General features: G+C 50.6%; 1 protein-coding gene across 4 annotated transcripts; it reads right to left on the reverse strand.

Annotated features, from left to right (window-relative positions):
• Window position 1: 1 nt before the first annotated feature.
• marf1 (meiosis regulator and mRNA stability factor 1) lies at window positions 2-21087 on the reverse strand. Of its 4 annotated transcripts, none has more exons than XM_088613291.1 (27): window positions 20940-21087; window positions 20057-20250; window positions 18395-19213; window positions 17575-17749; window positions 17140-17354; window positions 16904-17021; window positions 16531-16703; window positions 14774-15235; window positions 14108-14268; window positions 13343-13504; window positions 12802-12991; window positions 11961-12139; window positions 11641-11721; window positions 11278-11511; window positions 10931-11050; window positions 10494-10675; window positions 10015-10235; window positions 9580-9722; window positions 9189-9322; window positions 8234-8436; window positions 7812-8039; window positions 6993-7226; window positions 6563-6775; window positions 5539-5599; window positions 5273-5383; window positions 4444-4614; window positions 2-3808 (listed from the first exon to the last, which is right to left on the reverse strand). In XM_088613291.1, the coding sequence occupies exons 2-27, from the start codon at window positions 20192-20194 to the stop codon at window positions 3540-3542; spliced, it is 5397 nt and encodes a 1798-aa protein (XP_088469417.1). In that variant the 5' UTR covers window positions 20195-20250; window positions 20940-21087; the 3' UTR covers window positions 2-3539. The 4 variants fall into 4 exon arrangements, with proteins under 4 accessions (XP_088469417.1, XP_088469420.1, XP_088469418.1 ...); XM_088613294.1 differs by having other exon boundaries at window positions 19028-19213; window positions 20940-21086; XM_088613292.1 differs by having other exon boundaries at window positions 20839-21009.

Raw genomic sequence — 21087 nt, forward strand, 5'->3', positions numbered from 1 at the left:
GTTATGCTTGTTGTGAGATTTATTAACATAAATCATTTGGTCCCTTCACAAAATGAAACTGTCACTTCTCACCTACGCAATGGAAGAAACTGAAAAGGGAGAAGGCAACAAACAAACGGGAAAAAAAAAAACAAGGAGCACACAAAATTACGAAAGCAGCAACAAAAAACAGGGGCGTACAGCTCGCTGGACACAAAACCGTCCACGAGAACGCAGTCTGGAAGGGGGCCAGATGATAACAGGAGCTCTGCTGAGGAGAGCCATACCAAACCAAGAGAAAAGAACGGGACGCCTGCACGCATGCGGCATTCCAGCAGCTGGGAGACGAGCAGGACCAGCCGGGCCTACTTCCCCAAATCCCACACCCCGCCACGGACAAAGCTAAACACTCTGGAAACCACCACCAGAAAAACGCACCTGCACACTGGACAGCAGGCCCTCCAATTGAGCATCATTATATTTTTACCAATATCATTCAAGTAGTACCTTCTTTTTAAATCTAATTAAACCACCACGCAGAATTTTTTAAAAATCCGAAGAAACCAAAATTATGCAAATGTGCATATATGGGTATTGAAGCGATTTACCGATTAAAAAAAAAAAGCAGTTTGTTTTTACTCTGAATTTAAGTTGTAACTGCAATACAAGGCTTCTGGGAGAAATCGTATCATACCTACTATGATGGCTATTTTCTTTTAAAGGGACCAAGTTAACAGATTTTAGCTATCAATAAGTTGAGAATAATAGCTTTACATATGAGCACAGCATTAAAATTTATTCTGTGCATTTTGCTGGCCTTTGCTTAAAAGAAAAGAGATTTCTGATAATAAAACTAATTAAAAGTTGTCATTAAAACTTTCACAGTTTTCCGAAAAGCTCTTTACTTTTTCCAGTCTTTAAGTCGTTTTTGTGTGTGCTATGTAATAAATGACAGACGCTAAAGGAACTGCTAAGAATCCACTTAACATCCTCAGGTCGTTCTGGAGCCCAACGATCAAGACGAGCCTAACAGAAGAACGCTCCACTGCCAAGAAAACCAGCTCTCGCAAAATAATCTCCAGCCCCTTCACTCGGAACCCACAGCAGGTGGTGCTTTAAAAAAAAAAGTGAAAGAGGTCTCCCTTCAGAAAAGGCTCAAATCTAGCTTCCAACGTGAAGGAAAGAAGCTCACGAAGGCAAACCAACAAGGGGGTAAATAAAAAAAATCAGTAGGAGAAGAGGTACAGAGATACCGAAGTAACTTAGCTACTACATTTTCAACTAGGAAAAACAAATGCTGCTACCCTCACATGAACCGAGAGGCGGACGGATGGCATGAGGTCTTGTCCACTTCAGATCCGCCCTGATCTGCAAGCAGAGAGAGCGAGCGCACGAAAAAGACAGGTAGCTGGTTTCGGACTCCTAAACGTGTACGTCTTTTACCTCTTCAGTTTTTTCACCCCCCCACCACCCCCATTATTCTGTAAAAGCTACACGTTACACAACAGCAGGCACTCCAACATGTAGGACAAACTTGGTTTCACAACACAAACCCTGCCCACACCCACCCCGTTTCTCCCCCCCCACACTACACCCACAAACAAAACCAGAAGCGCCTAGGTTCAATTCTTCTTCTACGGGCCATGGCAAATACAAGCCATTGTAAAAGCCAGGCTCTGTCCAGACAGCCCCCCCAAGGGCTTCTGTCACTGACCACGCCCTTGAGCAGGCACAGATGGGGCCCGCTCCAGTGTCCCCCGCAGAGCAACACTCTCCACCCCAGCACGGCTGCGCTCAACTCAAAAACCGCTGCAATAAAAAACACTTACCATTTGATGACTACAAATAAAAAGAGAAAGCTTCATGCTTTTCCGCCAAACCAACAGGACGCACAACTTGTGCACAAACCCCAGAAAACTGTTTTTCCCCTCCCCCCCCCACCCTCATTTAAAAAAAAGTGAAGAGACAAATCAACAAGGTTAAAGAAAACAACCTTGACACTTCCACGGGTGCCATGAAGGAGATGTACCAAATCCCTTATCGGCGTCAGAGGGTGGAAATGGCTCCCAAAACTAATTCAAGTGCGGTTTATCCTTTTTTTTTTTTGTTCTTTTCTTTCCTCTCCAAACCTAAGTTTTTGTTTCCCTCAAAACTGATTTATGCATTACGTGCATATTTCACACCACCTACCTCACTGTAAACCGCAATCACACAACCATACTCTTAAAAACTAAACGGAGACAAACAGTTCCACGCTCAGACCATTTTCATTTTCCATTCTGGCTGAGGCAGCGTGGCCTAGACTGGGCGAGGGCCCTTAAAGTCATTACTAAAACTCTGACCTAAAACACACAGCTAGCCTCATCGAGGCAATAATCACGCTTGCCAAGAATCCATGCAGGACACAATTGCCCAAGCACTATCCCACATGTTGGAGCAGACCTGGCTGTACATAACCGCAGCTGTTGCTTCGAGATACGAGCTCATTTCAATCTGACAGTGCCAACCGAAACCAAACTTGTCGTATTCGTTAAGCAGACCTCAACCAGCTCCAAATCTTCCACTGCCTCCCGTAATCTGGGGTCCCTTCTTAACCTTTGGCCTAAGGTCAAAATATAAAGGAATATTTTGCAGTTTGAGTGGTTTGGAAAACAAATCCCTTCTCTGGAAAAAAAAAGTCCATACTAACTCTATACAGAAATCTAGAGTAAGCACTCATAAGAAGAAAAAAGTTAATTGAAAAGGCTTATTATACTAATTCCCCCTCAAGACTGAAATCATCTTTATAACAATGACATGCCTCAGTATGGATGAGACATTGCTTACAACACATTTCAAAAGGTTACATAACTGTGCCTAGTGGCTTCTAGCACTCCAGTTTGTCAATACAAGATGGAAAAAAAAGTACAGAGCTCTCCGCACGAATAAAATACCAAGCTGAGAGGCATCCGGCTCACGCTGCAGATGTGAGAACATTTGAAACAACTTCAGAAAAGTTTTATCGTAAAGCTAAGAATTATACTGGATTCTGCAGAAGGTGGCTTCATTTTGCAATGTTTTGAAACCCTGGTATGCAGTTACAACCGACTGGATGACGCGTTTTCAACACGTTTGATTATTGATATTGTTACCCATGATCCCAACGTTTCTTTTTGCTTTTAACCATGATTTAAAACAAACCTACAAATCAAACAATGGTTAGTTTTCCATTTGCCTGTAAGGTCCAGTGTGAAATTCCTACAAAAAGCCACGAATCCTACACAAAGGCAGGGCGACCGCTAAACAAAACCCATACTGCCACAGACCAAGACTGAGAGAAAAAAAGGGGGCAGAAACATTTTAAGAAAGACTGGACTTTTAAAAAAAAAAATGAAACTGAAAGGAAGGAAAAACAAAACTGCATCAATTACAGCACATGGTTGGCAAAACACAATTCTAAAACACCAGCTAAGGCAGGGGGAAAAAAAAGCAGTGAAAGGACTCGAAAGGCAACCGAAGAGCCGACTCCAGCGACTGCAGCGTTTCCACGCTGGCGTGACGGTGCGAGAACAGGCAAAGCGTTAGAGCCGCGTGACGGGCGAGAAGGAAAAGTTAGCTGCCAGCTTCACTTTGTTGCGAGACGCCCTCCTGCCGGGGCTGTCGGTCAGGGGTGCTTTGTGACAGGAGGGCTGTTGGGGTCTGTGCACGAGGTTTGTCCCCTCCGCGCCGGGCACCTGGGCGACGCCTGCTGGAGGAGGAGGAGGAGAGAAGCTGCACAACACCACGGGGTCAGAGGGCTCGTGGGTAGCCGTGTCGGGGGCGGTCTTCACGTTCTTGTCTGTCCTCCGTTCTTGAACGCCGAGAAGGTGCAGAGAAACAAGACAGAAGACCAACTCAGCACAAGGCCTACCAAAGCACGGACCGCTTCGACACTCAGAACACCGGGGCAGGTTCTGGATTCCTTCTCGAAAGGACCAGATTCTCAACAGTGCTTCAGTTCAAGAACAAGAATAGAAGGCAAAAGCAAAACCTCTGGGGCGGAGGGGTGGCTCTGTGGCTCAGGACCTGCGCCTGTGGCTGGAAGGTTGCCGGTTCGTATCCCGCGGCCGGCCGGCAGAGGAATCCTACTCTGTTGGGCCCCTGAGCAAGGCCCTTCACCCCAGCTGCTCCAGGGGCGCTGTATAAATGGCTGACCCTGCGCTCTGACCCCAAGCTTCTCTCTCCCTGTCTGTGTGTCTCATGGAGGGCAAGGTGGGGTATGCGAAAAGATAAATTCGCAATGTGAGAAATTGTATATGGCCAATAAAGTGATCTTATCTTATCTAATGCTGCACTGCTCTGCCGAAAAAAACATTTACCAGCTTCTTTCGTCTTGCCCTAGTTTTCCCAGATGTATGCGGACAGGTTATAGCACACAGAAGGAAACTGCCTTTTGACCGAGCTGACCCACTCAAGGGCATGCATCCACCTCCTGCAAGAGCCTACCTGTGTGTTGAGGTGGCTGCTCCTCAAACTGGATGAGGTCAGTGTGCCCCAAGGGGACAGGGTCTGGGTGCAGCTGTGGGGAAGGCAGGCAGGAGGGAACAGGGCCACACAGGAGGTCCACAGGTGACCCTGAGCTTAGACACAGAAGTTCTGCCTCTGTACTGACAGTGCCTGGAGGCAGAAAACAGGGCTGTCGGCATAGAAGTATAGACACAAAGATCAACATCTCCACTTAACATCTACATTCACATACACAGTCGCACATGAGGATTTCTTGCATAATGCAAGGCAGTCCGGAAAACCTATAAGGCGAATATTCATTGTTTAAAACATCACAGCCATAGAAAGTTACTCCTGTATTAGGCACCACCTGTATTAAACCCAACCTGCACTCTGACGCATTCAAGAAACGTCATCAAATGGACCCTGGGTTGCCCACTCCACAGCGCTGCAGGTTATTTCTCCAATGAGCTCTTGACTGCATATTTAACCGAGTCTGTTAAAACCATCAAGGACCTTGCAGGGAACTGAACAATCAAGAACAGCCCTGTCCCCTCCTTAAAAAAAAAAGAAGTTTGGCTGATTCTCAGGAAATATCCTGAAATATGATTATCCAAAATAACCAAATTGCCTGATAAAACAACCCTGCACTTCAAACAAATATGGAGAATTCACAAAAAAGAAGAGAAAAGGTAAGGACTGAGCATATTTCACCTTGCATCGTGTTAAGAAACTATTTGCGGGCTCCTAGGTAGAGGCGAGTTCTCTCCTGTAATCTCGGACGGTGGTGAGGCAGCGACATGAGAGCCCCCGACGACAGCACGCTTACCTGGGCTGACAGGGCCCGAATGGGTGGAGTCTCGTCTGCTGTGGCACTGAGGCTGCTCTTCGCTGTCAGGCTGGGAGCTCTCGGCAGGAAGGGGGACTGGGCTCGTCCGCACTGCAAACACAGCACACCGCGTTCACCTCCAGACACACCCACAGTTCCCCAGAAAAATGTTCTAGTGTTTGAAAAGTGCTGCAAAATCTAAATCTACAAATGCAGAAGGAGCTGGCTCCAAGCCCCGAGTGCACACAGATGCCCCCCAGTTTTACCTTTCATGTCATTCTTGAGAACAATAATCTTCTTGTGTCCATGACCTTTAATCCAGACCACCTGTTGGCAGATGAAAAAAAAAAACTTCACTGGCACATTATGAAAATGCACACAAAATCCTCAATGGGGAACAGACTTCGTATTCATTACTAATATTACACAGAACCATGTAGACGCAAAGGGAGCCATCTTACTGTAGAAACATTGTACTGAAAAGCTCAGCAATGGAGCTCAAGATTAATTCAAGAACCTGCAGAACACTGTACATACTGGTATGCACGTTACATGCAAAAAGTACTGAAATACCAGGAGGACAAACTGGTTCATGGCTGTTAAGAATAATGGTATGTGTAATAATTCTGTGGCTCTAAGGAATGAAGTCAGGGACAGGCAAGAATGTACTCCTTCCAAATCACATCACAGATTTTGCGTGAGACCTCCTGAGCAGAATTACCAGGATTTACGTAGCTATTGAAGGTGAAGACTGTATCAAAACTACCACTACAATGGAATGGATTGATGGAATATTCGAACAGCTTACACCAGGGCTACCCCAGATTGTGTCGGCATCGCACTACAGTTAAAAAAAAAACAAAACAAAACACGGATTGGATGCATGGATGGGAAGCAGCATGTGGGGTTGCGCTGCGTTTTTAATTGATTTGCCGCTCCTTTGCCATGACGAAGATACTGGGCCAATAACAGCAAACCGCATTACCCCTCGGGAACGTCTCAACTAAATCACCGCTCTTCACGTCCGGTTACTACATGAGTAAACCTGCATCATAAAACGCCAGACAGAAATCATCACAATGGAGAGAGAAGAGCTCTTGAACAAACACCACGCCCCAACCCATTGTAGAAGGCATAAGCTCACGAAACAAGCCTTCTTAAAACAAAACACGTCCCTCTTAATGGCAGAGAGGTCAAACGAGAAAAGTGCTTTGTTCGCTAAATACTGTATTGTTTGACTCAGTGTGGGGTTGCATAGGGCTATGGGCTGGGCCGCTGTGCTGTCTTCACCTGTGGGATGGCTCCCAGCAGCTCTTCCACTGTGCTGTACCCATAGGAGCGTGGCTGCAGGCCCTTCCCCGTGTACTTGCTGAAGGCACTGGGGAACTCCGTCAGGAATATCTGCTGGTAATGGTAGGTGTGCAGAAGAGCCCGGACGCTGCGGCCAAACTGGTACAGCCGCGTCAGCCTCACGCGCTCCTCGCCCTCCTCGCTCTCGAACAACTGCGCACACACAGAGACGGCAGAGAAAAGGGGTTGCTCCTGCAAGTCAATACTGGACGATCCAGAGCGCCGAAGACGAGATGACGCATAAACGATCGACCATATCAGCCAGGGAAACCGCGCTTCATCACAGGGGACTGAGAATGACCCCAAGCACTGCCGCAACAGGTCTCATGAGGGAACGCCACAGCGGCTTGCAGCCTCCCTGTCCACATACCTCGACAAGATAGGGCAGGCTCTTGAGCAGCTCGCCGAGAGACACGAAGCCATACTCGCAGGGGTTGAGGGCGACGCCGTGGGCGGCCTCGTACTGCTGGCTCAGTTCCTCGGTCCACAGGGAGTCCTGCCCAACCGGCAGAGACATGAGCAGGACCAGCAGCTGAGTGGTGAGGGATCGCAGGGACTTCCTGTTGATCAGCTGCACCTCGCGGCCGGACGGTGTGTCCACCACCTGGAGGAGGAAGAGGAGGAGCAGAGGAGGCTGCAGAACTGGAGACGAGACTTCTCCAACAGGAACCGAACACTCTTCTGTTTCACTGGTCGCCATGTTGTTTACCTCATGGGGAAACCTCAGGGTCAGGGATTTTTAAATGAAAATAAGCTAACAAATAGACATTTAAATATTTAAACTATAAAGGCTTTAAGTTCCAAACTGTACATTAACCAAAAGGTATAATATTCTAGCATTGGTAACTGTGCGGTACTGATCACATGTGATTGTTCAATCACAGCAATCACAGATTATGCGATTGTTGATTTGAACTATATATATATATGCTCTAGTTGCAGCATGACTTTGTAAAGTACTTTAATATGGTGCTAACCATGAAAAGGTACAACAAACACGTATAAACCAGCAATCACATCTCTGGTCCTGCCCACACCAAGGTTAAGGGGCTTCCTTAAATTCTAAGCACCTCTCCTTCTGGGGGAAATGTTAAATATGATTCTATTAAGAATTTTACCTAGTTGAAAATTCCTTTTTCACAACTGACAATTTAAAGTGAACAAAAGCACACAAAAAAAGCGACAGTACCTTAACCACATGACACAGCTTCTGCAGCAAAGTCAGCACAGAGCCGACGTCAAAGTCCTGCAGTTTCAGGCCATAGCCAAAGGTTTTGCTGTACTCGGTCAGCAGGTCGGACACCGGCAAGCTGTTGTCCTTCTGGGACCGCAGGAGCTTGACGAACTGGGCGGCCAGAGCCTTCAATCTCTCCACTTCCGTCAGCGTCAGGATCTTCTCCTCTCCGCACTCCAGGACCTGCGGCGAGAGGTCCACACACTCAGAGAGAGAGACCCAGATCGCCGAGATGTCATACCGTCTCAGAAGGGTCGTATTTATGTCAAAGTCTGGTTTCAGGAAGATTAAAGCAAGCAGTGCGGCGCTTTGCAAAGAGACGCAGCCCGCGGCTTGCGCCAGCGCCGACCTCCTCCCGACTGCAGTCGGACACTCACCACTAAGACGTCGGGAATGGCCTCAAAGAGCTCCATCAGCTTGGTAAAGCCGTAGTAGGTCAGCTTGCACTGCCGGCCGAAGTGGTGGTGGTAGGAGGGGATGAACTTGTTGAAAGGCATACGGCAGCGTGGCTGGTGACGCAGCAGGTCCACCACCTCCTTGGCAAACTGCTTGGTCCTCTCGATCTCCTCCGGGGTGCGCTCTGCACACGCAGACAACACCACAGAACCAGGGGAAAGAGAAAAATAAATCTGTTGAAGTTACGTTTGAAGACTTAAAGAAAAAAGTTGTTGCTTTCCCTCCCCTCCGCTTTTAATACAATACAACCGCCGTTCCTTGCACAGAAACTCTCCCAGAACTTCAATTTAAACAGTAACTTGAATCAGATGGGTCCTAGACTTTTTAAACGGGTCTTCACAGGTCAAAGTGGGGTAATGGTAATCTCACTCGTTACACTTCTACTGAACAACACCTGCACTGTCTCATCCTCCATACTGTACGTTTTGTACCCTAATGATTGTAAGAGCAAGCACACAGACATCTTATTAGGTTTGCTAATGACACAGCCCTGGTGAGGAGAGAAATCCCCCTGAAAATCACAGGCCTATTCTAAATGATTTTATTAAATGGTGTGATGAGCTGTCTATAAGGTTATATGCCTTGATAACAAAAGGAACTTGATCATTGATTTTAGGAAAAAAATGCAACACCCTTCAAACCTACCGTAATTAATGGCCAGACTATAGAAACTGTCTGTGACTACAAGTCGGACTTGAAAAACAAATTTCAAAAATGTTTGAAACAAAAGCTCAATTTTCAGGAAGAGGATTATGTTTAAATACTATTCACGAGAAAACCTACATCAATTATCTATTTTTTTTTAACTGGAAAAATCATTAAAAGGAGAGTAGTTTTTAAAAGCAAAAGGAGAAAAAGCAAAGCCCGACTCCTGACCTCGCTTGGGGATGGAGATGACCAGGTCGCTGTCCTGCTGAGTAACTGAAATGGTCGTGTCGGGGATTTCTGCCAGCAAGTCCATCAGCTCGCACGCCCCGTACTCGGTCACGTTCCAGTCTCTGGAGAAACACCTGCCGGCAGCCGTGCACACAGAGAGTCAGTCTGCAGCGCAGGGTCAACGCTGCGCAGAACGAGCACTCTACCACGCAAAACAGCCAGCACTAGAAACCCACTCCCCCATCCCAAACCCACAAAACCGGAACAACGCAGCACCTCTCGAAACAAGCCGGCAGGTTTAACACGTGGCATGGAGACAAAACGCGAAGGACATCCGCGATGCAACGCGAGGCGCCGGGAGACGGTCAGGCGGGGGGGGGGGCTCACTCACCAATGGTAGGCCTGCATGAAGTCCTGGATCACCACCTGCTTGCTGACCTGGAACTTGAGCAGCCTGAGGAGGTCTTGGGTGAAGCGCTTCACCTGCGCGCGGTGCGTCAGGGTCAGCAGGCGCTTGGAGCCCATCCCCAGGATCTGCAGCCCAAGCACAGGGTGTTAGGCGCTCCCCTCCAGCAAAACCGGGAACTCAAGCCACAACAGCGCTTAAAATAGGAGCACACCCGACACTCCTTTAAATCTCCTTTATTTTCTAATTGGAGCTACCAGATGGATAAGTGGACTAGACAGACAGGTCCAAGTATCGCCACAGTAAAATCTATACTGCAGGGGGGAAAAAAAACTACTTTAAAAGTTTTACTCTATTAAGGACGAAGGGATGGTTTATTTTTGGAAGGAGAGGGGAGAAAAAAAAAACCGCCCGTCTGACCTGCAGCACGTGTGGCACAGCCTCCAGCAGCTCCAGCAGCTTGGAGTAGCCATAGTCTGAGACGCGGCACTGCTTGGCAAAGTGGTGGTGGTAGGACGGGATGAACTTGCTGACGGGCATCAGGCAGCAGGGCTGGCTCTTCATCAGGTCGATCACCTCCCGGCTGAACTGGATCAGCTGGGGGTTCCCCACCGGGCTTTTACAGCGCTGCACCCAGGGGTCTGTATGGGACACGGGCACAAGAGGAGACGTGCTTGGCTCAGCCCACTTAGCGTTGCCCAATGCTAAGGATATATAAACACGACATAACACCAGCCAATCTGGGTCTTTTAGTAAATATTACCAAAAGACACGTTTGCATTAAATTCTGCACCTTAAAATGCATCATAGAAACCGATTTGATATTTACAAAAAGAAAACAGTGGCATCAACTGTGCAGATTTTACGAAGGAGCACCAGCTCCCAGTTGCAAAGGTTACCTGCGTTGGGAGGAGGGGGCTTGTTGTGGATCCACTTGATGACCTTGATGCCGTTCTGCGACGTGACGATGTTGATGCCCGGGATGCAGGTGATGAGATGCTCCAGCGGGACACACCCCTCGGCCTCGCCCTCCTCCGACAGCTCCAGGGGGCTGAACTCCGAGGCGTAACATTCTGGGAAACTGAGCATTATTCACTCGAGTCAGTCTCTTCGCATAAAATAAAAATGGACTGGCAAACACCGGCTATAAATTTTTTTGGGAGTAACGTGCCCTCTTGAACATGCTTCTTCGCACCACATTAGGACAACCAAATTAAGAGACTGAATATTGAAGACGTCCTTTTAAAGCAAAGTTATGCGTTGCCGATTGTCCAAGTGCTGCTTTGGCTTTGTGAAATGTTACGGCGTCTCAACAAACCACACGCAGGAGGCTCACCTGAGTAGGGGTACCGTGCCCTCGTGTGTCTGCAGCAGGCTGTGCACCTGGGCAGCAAAGGCCTTGATAGACAGCACCACGAAGGGGATCTTATAGGTGTCGGGGTCGAAATCAGCCTCACTGCCAGGAATAAGGGGAAAAAAAAAAATAAGACGGTGCACAATATCGAGAGCACGCAAGTAGAAAAACAACAGTGCAAAGCAACAACTTAAATTGTACAAAAGATTATCGGCACAGGCACACTTCCTTTAATACATTAAGAATTAGGATGGATGAAGATGAGCTCTCTGGGATAGATGCAAGCAGCATCCACTGACTGACATTCTAATGCTGGACCTATATCGCACCTGAAGCCGGGGTCAGTGTAGTGGCGCCTGCAGATGGGCTCGTGATACTCCAGCTCCTCAAACACCACAGGGCTGCCGCTGGAGGAGCCGTCGTGAGACTGCGAGGAGCCCAGGGGGCTCTGGCGGGCCTGGCTGCTGGGGAGCAGGCACACCAGCCTACCGCTGCCCTGGTCACGCACGGCAACCACATCCGTCAGCTTGTACAGGTCACAGACGGCCAGCTTGTGACCAAACCTGGAAGGTGAACAGAACCCGGAAAAAGGGAAGGGATTTGGTTTGAGAATACGTGCTAGTTTCCCCTTTAAGTGTCGCGGTTCCCTCGCTGCACCGTGTCTAATCGCAAAAGGAGAAAGAGAAACCTACTTCTTCTCGTAGATTTCGGTGAACTTGAACAGTGGCAGGCAGCAGGCTGGAGCATCCTGAAGAATGCTGATGATCTCGGAGCTGCAGGAATAAATAACCTTGTCACCGGAAGGCAAAGCGTTACCCGATTTCACAGTAAACACAGTGTGCAAAACGGGAGGAGCTCCATCCAGCTGGTTTGGTCCTCAGTAGCTAAACACTCTGAGGATTTCGTCTTTGGTCCACATAAGGGACATCAGGGCACCGTCTGACGAAATGCTTAAAACCCGTTCTGGGCACACGTTGGGCGAATATGCGCCTCGTGCGACAGCTGGGCGCACCTGAGCACGGCGAGGGACTTGTTGTTGGTGCCGGTCACCAGGGAGACGTGGATGCGCTTGCCCCCGATCTTGTAGCGGTGCAGGCCACTGACCGCGCTGATGGCCTCCTGGAGCGTGCTCATCTGCACTGTGGCCCTGAGCTGATAGTCCGTGTGCGGACTCAGCTCCACACTCTTAACCTGCAAAACACGTTGAAGGTGAAGAAAAAAAAACAACAAACTTTTCAGTTGGAGAGATTGATACCGAAGGCGAAGGATTCATTTCGACGTGCATTTCCTCTGGCTCAATTAACATTTCTATTCATTACATACAGATGAAGACTAAAGATGTTCTTCGATTTCAGTGTTAATAGCTGCCTTAACCTTATTATTTTTAATCAAAGCCATGAGGGAGACGGCTATAATAGGTAGTAATAGGGAGTAATTGGTAGTAAGGTGCTTAGTATTCAGTGGTGTTATTAAGAGCTTAGTTCATTTATGTTCAATACAGAGCAACAATAATCACACTTGCAAAGATCACAGTAAAAACCATTTAAAAACAAAACCAGCATTAATGGGCACCCCTCTGAACAGTCTAAAGCAAAGGTCTCCAACCTGGGTTTTGGAAAGCCCCCGTCCAGCATAATTTACAAGTCGACTTTAAATTACCCATTTCTAAAGGCACGGAAGAGGATGGTATCAACGTCTTTTAAACACATTTGTCAAATCAAAGCAAAAAAAAAAAACATGCCATAAAACCATCACAGTATTGATGCTAAAGATGCCCATAGACAACATTCAAGGCAAAAATCCCTGAATGGATGTAGTGCAACACACGACACAGGAGAGCACTCCACTGTTACCCTGCCATGCTTGGAGAACGTATTGCGCAGGATCTGCTGCAGTTCCTTCCGGGACATCCTGTAATCCACATTGGCCACCTGAATATCCACACCATTGGAAAAGGGGTCTTGAGGGACATCCGGACAGGGGCTGTGGTTCAGGGTTGCTGCCAGGGGGGAGGAACGGTTCGACAGGCTTGGGGATCCACTCCTGGAGCGGGGGAACAAACGCAGCAGGGATCAGCCGGGGGAGAGGACGGCTGCAGCCGAGGAAAGAGGGGGAACCAGGCGCCGCCGGCTGGCTTTTCCCCAGCCACGCACGAGCCAGCGTGTGGAGGTGGCGTTTCAACAGCGTCGGCCGGAGAGCTGGGTCCAGCCCGAGAACAAGACGAGCAGGGAATAAAAACATCCACGGAATAAAATCAGCCCACCGATCGGCGTCAAGGGCAGAGAGAAAGACGTGGAGACGAGCTCGCGGGACAAACCGAACACGTATTGTACTGCCGGCTATGGTTCTAACGCCTACCGAAAGAACTACAGAAAAGCTCTGTGCAAAACTCACCGGGATGACCAGGAGCCCTGGGAGAGGACAAGGGGGCTCAGAGTCCTCTGCAGGTTCAGTTTGCTGAAGGCTGATGGGGTGCTGACCTGGAACTCTCCAACCCCTCGCTCCGCCTTCTCCACGGGAGAGTCGGACACGCTCCGGGGCGTTAAACTGTCTTTCCTGTGAAAAAGGAAATGCCAGACTGTCCACGAGGAGCTAAGATATAACAAGCCTATCCTCTCCCTCACAACCAACAATATCTTTAGTTTTCATTAGCTGCAACAAACATCATCCCTTCCTCTGGATCCCGAAAACAGAATGGACAATAACTTCGCAAGCCTGCGATAAACTGTAAGAGAACGGGCCATTTCTGTGGGAAGTCCACTGCGAGAAATCCCTACAGACATTCCAAACACTGCAGTTTGTCTCAAATATGTGCATAAGCTGACTGACATAACCACATGCACCCAGTTAAAACTGTTATCAAAAGCTATCTTTGCTGCTTTTACCATTTCACTCGAGAACGCAGAACGTAAAATATAAAATGTCACAAAATTCCAACCCGCATTGTTCATGCATTTCCAAGTACTAAAATGAGAATTATACCCTGTCAGGGAGCTACTCTACACACAAAACCCTGTTTATATAGTGCCACAGAGACTTGTTGCATAGTACCAAAAGAAAAAGGTTTCTGCGACTCCCATGACTGGTGCTGGCATGCAGAATTACACCATCGGAGAAATGCATCACTACACATGTTCATACCGCAGTATGAAGCCATACCTTCTGCTCCTATAGGAGGACTCCCCCATGCTGACACTCTTACAAGCTGTGGAGGAATGGTATGTCACCTCTCCGTTACTCTGAGGCGAAGGCGTGTCATTTCGGCTTTTCTTTTCCAGCTGATAATTCATCTTGGGCTTCGTTTCCATCTTGCACAGCTCCTAAGTAAGAGGCGGGAGGAGGCATGTTACTATACGATGCTCATGAATTGGAGTGGATGCCAAATCGCTGCTGCCTGCTTCCTTGGAGGGTCACCACTCAAAACATCAGCAGAGAAAACTTTGACGGGAACGTGGAAATACACGTTGTGCAGAGAATTTCTGTCAAGGCACCCAATTTTGCACAGTTTACAAATCTCACAGATTCTAAAACTTTGGTCGGTTTAACCGAGTTTCATGACCGAGCTTAAAAAAATAAAACGGGAGGGAGCCTGCAACGATTAAGGCAGGTTCATCTTCACCCTGTAAATACTGTAACTAATCAGGTGCCTCGGATTTTAAATCCGCAGATTTTCCTTGTCCCCCATAACGCAAGACAGAACCAAACCGACAGCGAAGGGCCAGTACTCTCTCCATCTACACTGGGCTGCGGGTCGGCGGAGCACAAGCAGGATGAATGAGCGCTGGCGGTGAGGGATGGTGACGATGGCGGCCGAGGGGCCAGTACCTGCAGACTTTTGACCTGAGCGCTCTTCGCTGCAGAGCTGCCGGCGGCAGAGACCCCCTTCCTGGGGCTGCAGGTCTGCTCGGGGGCGGGGTCTCGGCCGCTCTGGCATAGCCGCACCGTGCGGCCCGTGCGCTTAGGGGAACGGGGCTTCTCCGGGGCCAGAGGAGAGCCGGAGGGCAAGGAGGGCGGAGGAAGCTTCTCCTCCTCCCCCGCCGCCCCCTCCTTGGCCCAGGAGGAGGAGAAAGACACGGCGATGCGGTTGCCAAAGACGTCCTCGTTCTCCATGCGCTTGCGGGCCCGCTCCGCCGCGTCCCGGCTGCCGAAGCGCAGCACGGCGCTGCCCGCGGAGATGCTCAGCACCTTTCCCCCGCAGTTATCCGACAGGCGCCGCAGCCTGTTGCTGACGCTCTTGCCATCCCGGTTGGTTGGGAGGTTGCGGACGTACAGCAGGGTGAAACTGGGCTGGCAAAAGCAAACAAAAATTTCGCTGCCTTTTTTCTTTGTCCTCCACAGGTTTCAGCTACTTTCCGTTTAAACATTTCAGTTACAGCGCGACAGGTCTGGCTCCCCCCCCCCCCCTCCGTGACAATGCGATCGTGTCTACTGCAGGAGCAAGCAGCAAAATTGTGGAATTCCCCTGCCAACCACAAAACTTGCTCTACGGAGCTCAAAGCACTCCCGCAGCTTCTTGGCAGTGCTCCTCACCGGTAGGAGCATAACAAGGGGAGCACTACATTGTCATGATGGCATCTCCGTCATTAGACTGCTTCTTTTGCAAGAAAGCCATTCTCGTACGTGACTTTCAATCTGTTTACGGTGCCAAGGTGGAGCTTTGAAAACAAGAAGTATCCAAAAGGCAACCGCATCCGCACTGTAAGGATGGCGAAATACAAACAGGAAAAGCATCACAGTAACAAGGATGTGAAGCGGTCTGACCGCAACAGATAACATCGCTGTCAGTGTGGCACAGTTCTTCAATGCCCTCACCAGCCAAAATGAGGGTTTTTAGAAGCAACACAAATCAAAATTGGGCATTTCACACACACACACGATCATGTTTCATTCCAGACCAGGAATAAGACCGTATTACTGGCTGGGCTAGCATAGAGCTCAAGCTGCAGAGTGGACACACTTCACATTCAGATGAATAGCACAAGAATTCAAGAAAGCATGCAATTCACACTAATCTAAAATACAACAGCCGGCTCGACAAAAACAAGCTGTTTTTCCCAGTCAAAACTTCTTAATCACCAGTCTGTACATAGCTTTAAAAAAGAAAGCTTCTATTATTTTTGCAGTTTTCAACTTACAACAAAGCTTGACAGCTTGGGGGAAAAAGCTTGCAAGAAAAAAAAAATCTGTATTTATACAATAAGCTTGGGAAATAATCGTCCGGGGCCAAGCTTCAGAAAAATGGGCAGAAAATGGCCAAGGAAAAGATTTCACTACACTAGTCAATCTCATCATGTCTTGTGCCGAGAGTGGAGCCCGAAAGTTACCTATTGAAACAGAGCTTCAGAAACATTCAACATCAAGCATAAATGCAGCTGCTGGAAGCAATAACCATGCTTTCACACACATACGAGAACAGCTTTGCTAAACAACGCAGAACTACTCGGATCAAGCACCAGGATTTTCTCAGGACAGCCAAACCCACTACAGCTCCCAGCTGCAGTGGTACCAACAAGGGAAGGCACACCCCTTTTCCGATGGGCTGTACCACAGCAGGCCGTGGTAAAGAGCAGCAACGCACCTACCTGTGTTTTAACTGGCATCCTGGGCGGCAGATCAGACACAAACTCCTCAAAGGCCACATGGCGGTGAGCGTGCTGCAGGAGAGCTTCAGAGGCCTGGTTCTTGTGCACAAGAATAACCTGGAAACCATGTCTGTGTCGGAGATCGCTGAGCTCGCTGGCAAAGTTAACATCACCTGCGGGTGAAAGCAGATTCCGTTCAGCAACTCCGCACGGAGCACACTCCAGTCACACTCTGCGATCGAGCTTAGAAGAACAAAACCGATGGGAGGTAGGAGGCCTCAAAGTGTCCAGAGCAGTACTCTTCATACAGCACTCCTACTGTGCATCGCGAAACGCCCCTCCGACAACACAAACGGCAAGGGCTCGAACTCACTCGACACCAGCACGACGGTGGCGGGGGCAGTGTGCGTGTCGGCGAAGCGGCGCAGGCTCTGCCTCAGCTTGTCGTCGGCGGCGTTCTTCGCAGTGGCGTTGATGTGGGCGACCGTCACCTGTCCCGGGAGCAAGGGGAGAGGCCTCGTCACACGCGCGCGGGCCAGGCCTTCTTCGCTCCACCCTCCGCCCTTGGCCAAGCTGCAGTCACGCCGCGCCCTCCCCCTCGCGCGTTACCTGGCAGTTGTTGAGCTCCTGGATCACCTCCTTGTTCTCCTTGCTGATGTCGCACACACACATGAACTCGGCCTCGCGGTGCCCCTGGAAGAAGCGGTGGCGGATGCGCTGCACCACGGCCATCGCAGAGCGGCCGCTGGGCACCGAGCAGTTCTCGATGTCCCAGAACACGCCGATGGGGGGCAGGTTCTCCTGCCCTCCACTCTCGGGGGAGCCTGGGGAAGAGGAAGAAGGGGGCCCCCCCATCAGCCTCTTCCGGGCAAACGGCACCTGGCGTTGCCCCTCAGGCGGGTCCTTACCCGTCTGTGACCAGAGGCCTCCCAGGTATCCCCCACGTGATCAAAAAGCTCCGAGCTCCAACCAGCGGAAACACAGAGAGGAAAAAAAACGGACCCACACCGCAACATCCACTTCGAGGAGGAAGGCTCAAATTACCGTATTTCTGGCTCGACGCGCCCAGGCTCGCGCCTAGAAGCAGCAGGCCGTCGGCCGTGGCTCCAGGGACTCCGCAGCCGTTGCACACTGGGATGGGAACGGGCGCGGACTGGGCCGGCGGCGGGGGGATATTGGGCCAGGCTTTCCCCGCTTCCACAGCCAGAGCTCTGGAAGGCTGCAAGGGACAGTTAAACCTCGATCAACAGAACCCCCACCCGGCTCGCGGCGCCGATCTGGATCACAGGAACCACCCAGCACCCATTCACGCCTGGCGGTCTGTCGGAGGGCCGGTCTAGGCTTTCGGTCGTTAACGTTTGGCTTCAAATGTCTAAATGCCGAGTTTGTTGACATCTACCTCCGATACAAACAAACAAATCGCCTGGAGAGCATTCCCAAACCCACGTCCTGAAGGGGCAGTCTCCGAAGTTTGGCGAACACACTCTCTTTTCCAAGAAGGACTCAAGAGAACTATGTAATCATTACCAGCCAGTTGATTTCGGCAATCTTTAGCTTGCAGCTTCATGAAGTCTGGCAAGGCTCCCAAAATGTTATCTAAGCATGGACATGTTCTAAGATTCTTTTGCTAGTGCACAGTGCTCAATTCTTTACCCCCCCCGGCTTTTCACAGTGCTTAAATGCGTGTCAAGCACAAGAGCTGGATTTATTTCAATATAACCTTAGATAACAGCTCTTGGAAGCAAGGAGGAACATAAACCACCCTCCATCAATCACGCCTGGCAATCATTTTGGGTAAAACTGCATTGTCGCCCCCCCCCCCCCCCGAAGCTAAAGGTTGATCGAGAAATAGAAAAGCACAAACCTTTCTCAGACATTCCCTGCAGTAGTGAGTGCCCTTGAGACAGACTGTGCGATCGACATTCAGGTGCAAGTGATTGGTGCAAAGGTGTGCAGCAGAGGAGAGGTGTGCCCGTGGTCCGAAACGCTGGTCCCCTCTGCCTCCCGGGCCGAAGTCCACACCGCAGGGGTAGTACCCCGCGGTGGCCAGGCAGTCCTGGTGCACCGGGGCCGAGGGGCCGGCGGGCAGGAGCCGGGCCCGGCTGAAGGACGTGGACGCGGCGGGGAGGGAATGCAGCTGGCCGAGGAGTCCCGCGCAACAGGGCAGGTGCTGGTGCGCCGCCAGGGGCTGCGAGGAGGCGGCCGCCGCCGCCGCCGCCGCCGCCGCCGCCGCCGGGGGGAGCCGGAGCTCGTAGCCGTGGAGGCGGGCGCAGGCGTCGCCCCCGGAGGGCAGGGGGGGGCGCAGGGCGGGGCCCACCTGACAGGTGATCGTGCCGTTCGGGGCCTCCGGGGGTTTGGGAACATGGAAAGAAACACCTCCACCTCCACCGCCGCCACCATCACCCACAAGCCCGCAGCCCAGGCCCCTGCCGAGCCGCGCCCCTTCGGCGCCGTAGCGCACCGGCGTGCCCGCCTCACAGTGAGTGCACACGCTTACTTTAGGGCTGCCGGTCTGCTGCTGCTGCTGCTGCTTTTGAAGAAGAGGCTCCTGTGGCAGAGGCTGGAAGCATGGGGGGGCGCGGGGCAGGGGAGCAGAAGGAAAGGGTTTCGATCCGGCGCATTGCGGAGGGGGGGGGACATCCTTCAGCTCCAGCGCGGGCTTGCGGTTTTCCATGAAATCTTCCTGAAAGGGCCAGACGGAAAGGAAAAAGTGAGAAGGGAGGCGATGGGGAAGAGGACAGCGGCACAGGGTCCCCGGAGAACGGAAACGCTCTAGATGGTGCTGCTCGGAAACTCCCAACGCATCATCTACTTTCAGACTCATGTCAAAACGAACCGCATCGACATTGGGAATCAGAGTTCAGCAGGTCAACAGAGTTCAAAAAGGTCTTTCGTGGTCCCCGCAGTTCATCACACAAGTAATCCTGAAGTCAACATAGCACACAGTCTGAAACCTCAGACTGGCAGGGTCTGCATCATGTTCTCCTTGTCCGAGTATTAAAATCATCAGATTATTCTCCTTTAAGAGTACCAATGATGTGACATGGCTTAGAGAGACCTTATATCTTATGATATGACGCATGCCTGAACGGACATAATAAAACAGCAGCTAAATCTGCGTATCCAGAGTCACACTGAAGAACATTTCTTCAAACCAAGACTGATTTTGGGCAAAACGTATTAACCTGGAAACAAGTCCCCCCCCACTGCACAGCATTTTCATCCCATCAGCCTTTACAAGCTGCAGGCTCCCGTAAAAAAAAAAAAGGTATAGAGGAAACTCAAAAGCAGCTACGCATCGCAATCTCCTTTCGAAGTCCAGGTGTGGGAGGTCTTCAGGTCTTCAGGTGTACGATCACAGTGATCTAACAAAGCATGAAACAGCACACACCCCCCGGCACAAGACTGAAGGAGTTCAGCTCAGACAGATGACCATCTGCGTGTGTGCAAGGGGGAACTGCATTTAATTTCCACCCCACACCCCCCTTCTCCACGGCCCCCGGGGGGAGGGTCACCTGCCCTTCACCTTTTTTTTATCCGCGTCGAAGGCGGAGAAGCAGTCGGAGAGTTTCCAGATTCTCGACGCGGCCTCATCGTCCGTGTGGCCGAGCCACTGGAAGGCAGTAGGCCCGCACAGGGAGCTCTCCTTCACCATCGCTTCCATCGTGCCGCCGCGCTGGGAACCCGAGACCTCCCGCCGATCTCCTCTCTCATTCTTTCCTGCGGAGACAGCGGGGGGAAAACTTTGAGCTTTATGGGACTGGGGGGGGGGGGTTTAACGCCCAGTCTAGTTGGGCTACGTCTTTTGTCCCTGGGGGGGGGCTAGTTGATCAGTTTGTTTTGTTTGCGGTGGAAGTTCACACGCTTCCCGCCACCACCGGGAAGGTTTCGGTGCTTAAACCCGACGGGAAGGTCCCTCTCGACGCAAACCGCTCGGAACGACGAACTTTCTACGCGACGTTCAATTCGCTCGTCTCTCCCTCTCTTTGTTTGGTGTTTTTTTTTTAAAAAAGCCGGTGTCACAGACAACCCAGTCCGGAGGGGGTGGGAAGTATAGAAACAGTATACAAACACACGGGGGTTTAAATGGCGAACTTGGCGTGGGGGGGGCGGCTGTGTCGTTGCTGCTGCTGTTGTTGTTATTATTATTCTTATTCTTCCCGGTCCGCCGACAGCAAAAGCGGGCGCAGAGACTCACTGTAACCGCCGGACCCAGGCGAGGCTCTCGGGACCGAGCCGAGCCGAGCCTCCCGGGCCGGCGGGTCCGCTCCGGGCTCGCACAGGCACCAACGCTGCGTTTCTACTTACAAAAACCCGTCCAGATAACACTTTCCCGTCCCTCGGTCCCGTTAACCTCTCGCCCGCCGGCTCCCTCCCCGAGGGGACGCGCTTATGTCCGACCCACTTGCCTGCCGGCCGCCTCTCTTTCTTATAAAATGTTTCCTCACATCTTCTCTCTCCTTTCCTCCCCAGAGCCTCTATTCTTTTCTCCTCTCTGTCGCCTGGGCTACCAAAGCCGACTTCTAACCTCCGTGTGCCGTCAACTGCTCGGCAAAC

Source organism: Lepisosteus platostomus, chromosome 19 (assembly GCF_059453375.1).
Source record: "Lepisosteus platostomus isolate fLepPlt1 chromosome 19, fLepPlt1.hap1, whole genome shotgun sequence".
Lineage (NCBI taxonomy): Eukaryota > Metazoa > Chordata > Actinopteri > Semionotiformes > Lepisosteidae > Lepisosteus > Lepisosteus platostomus.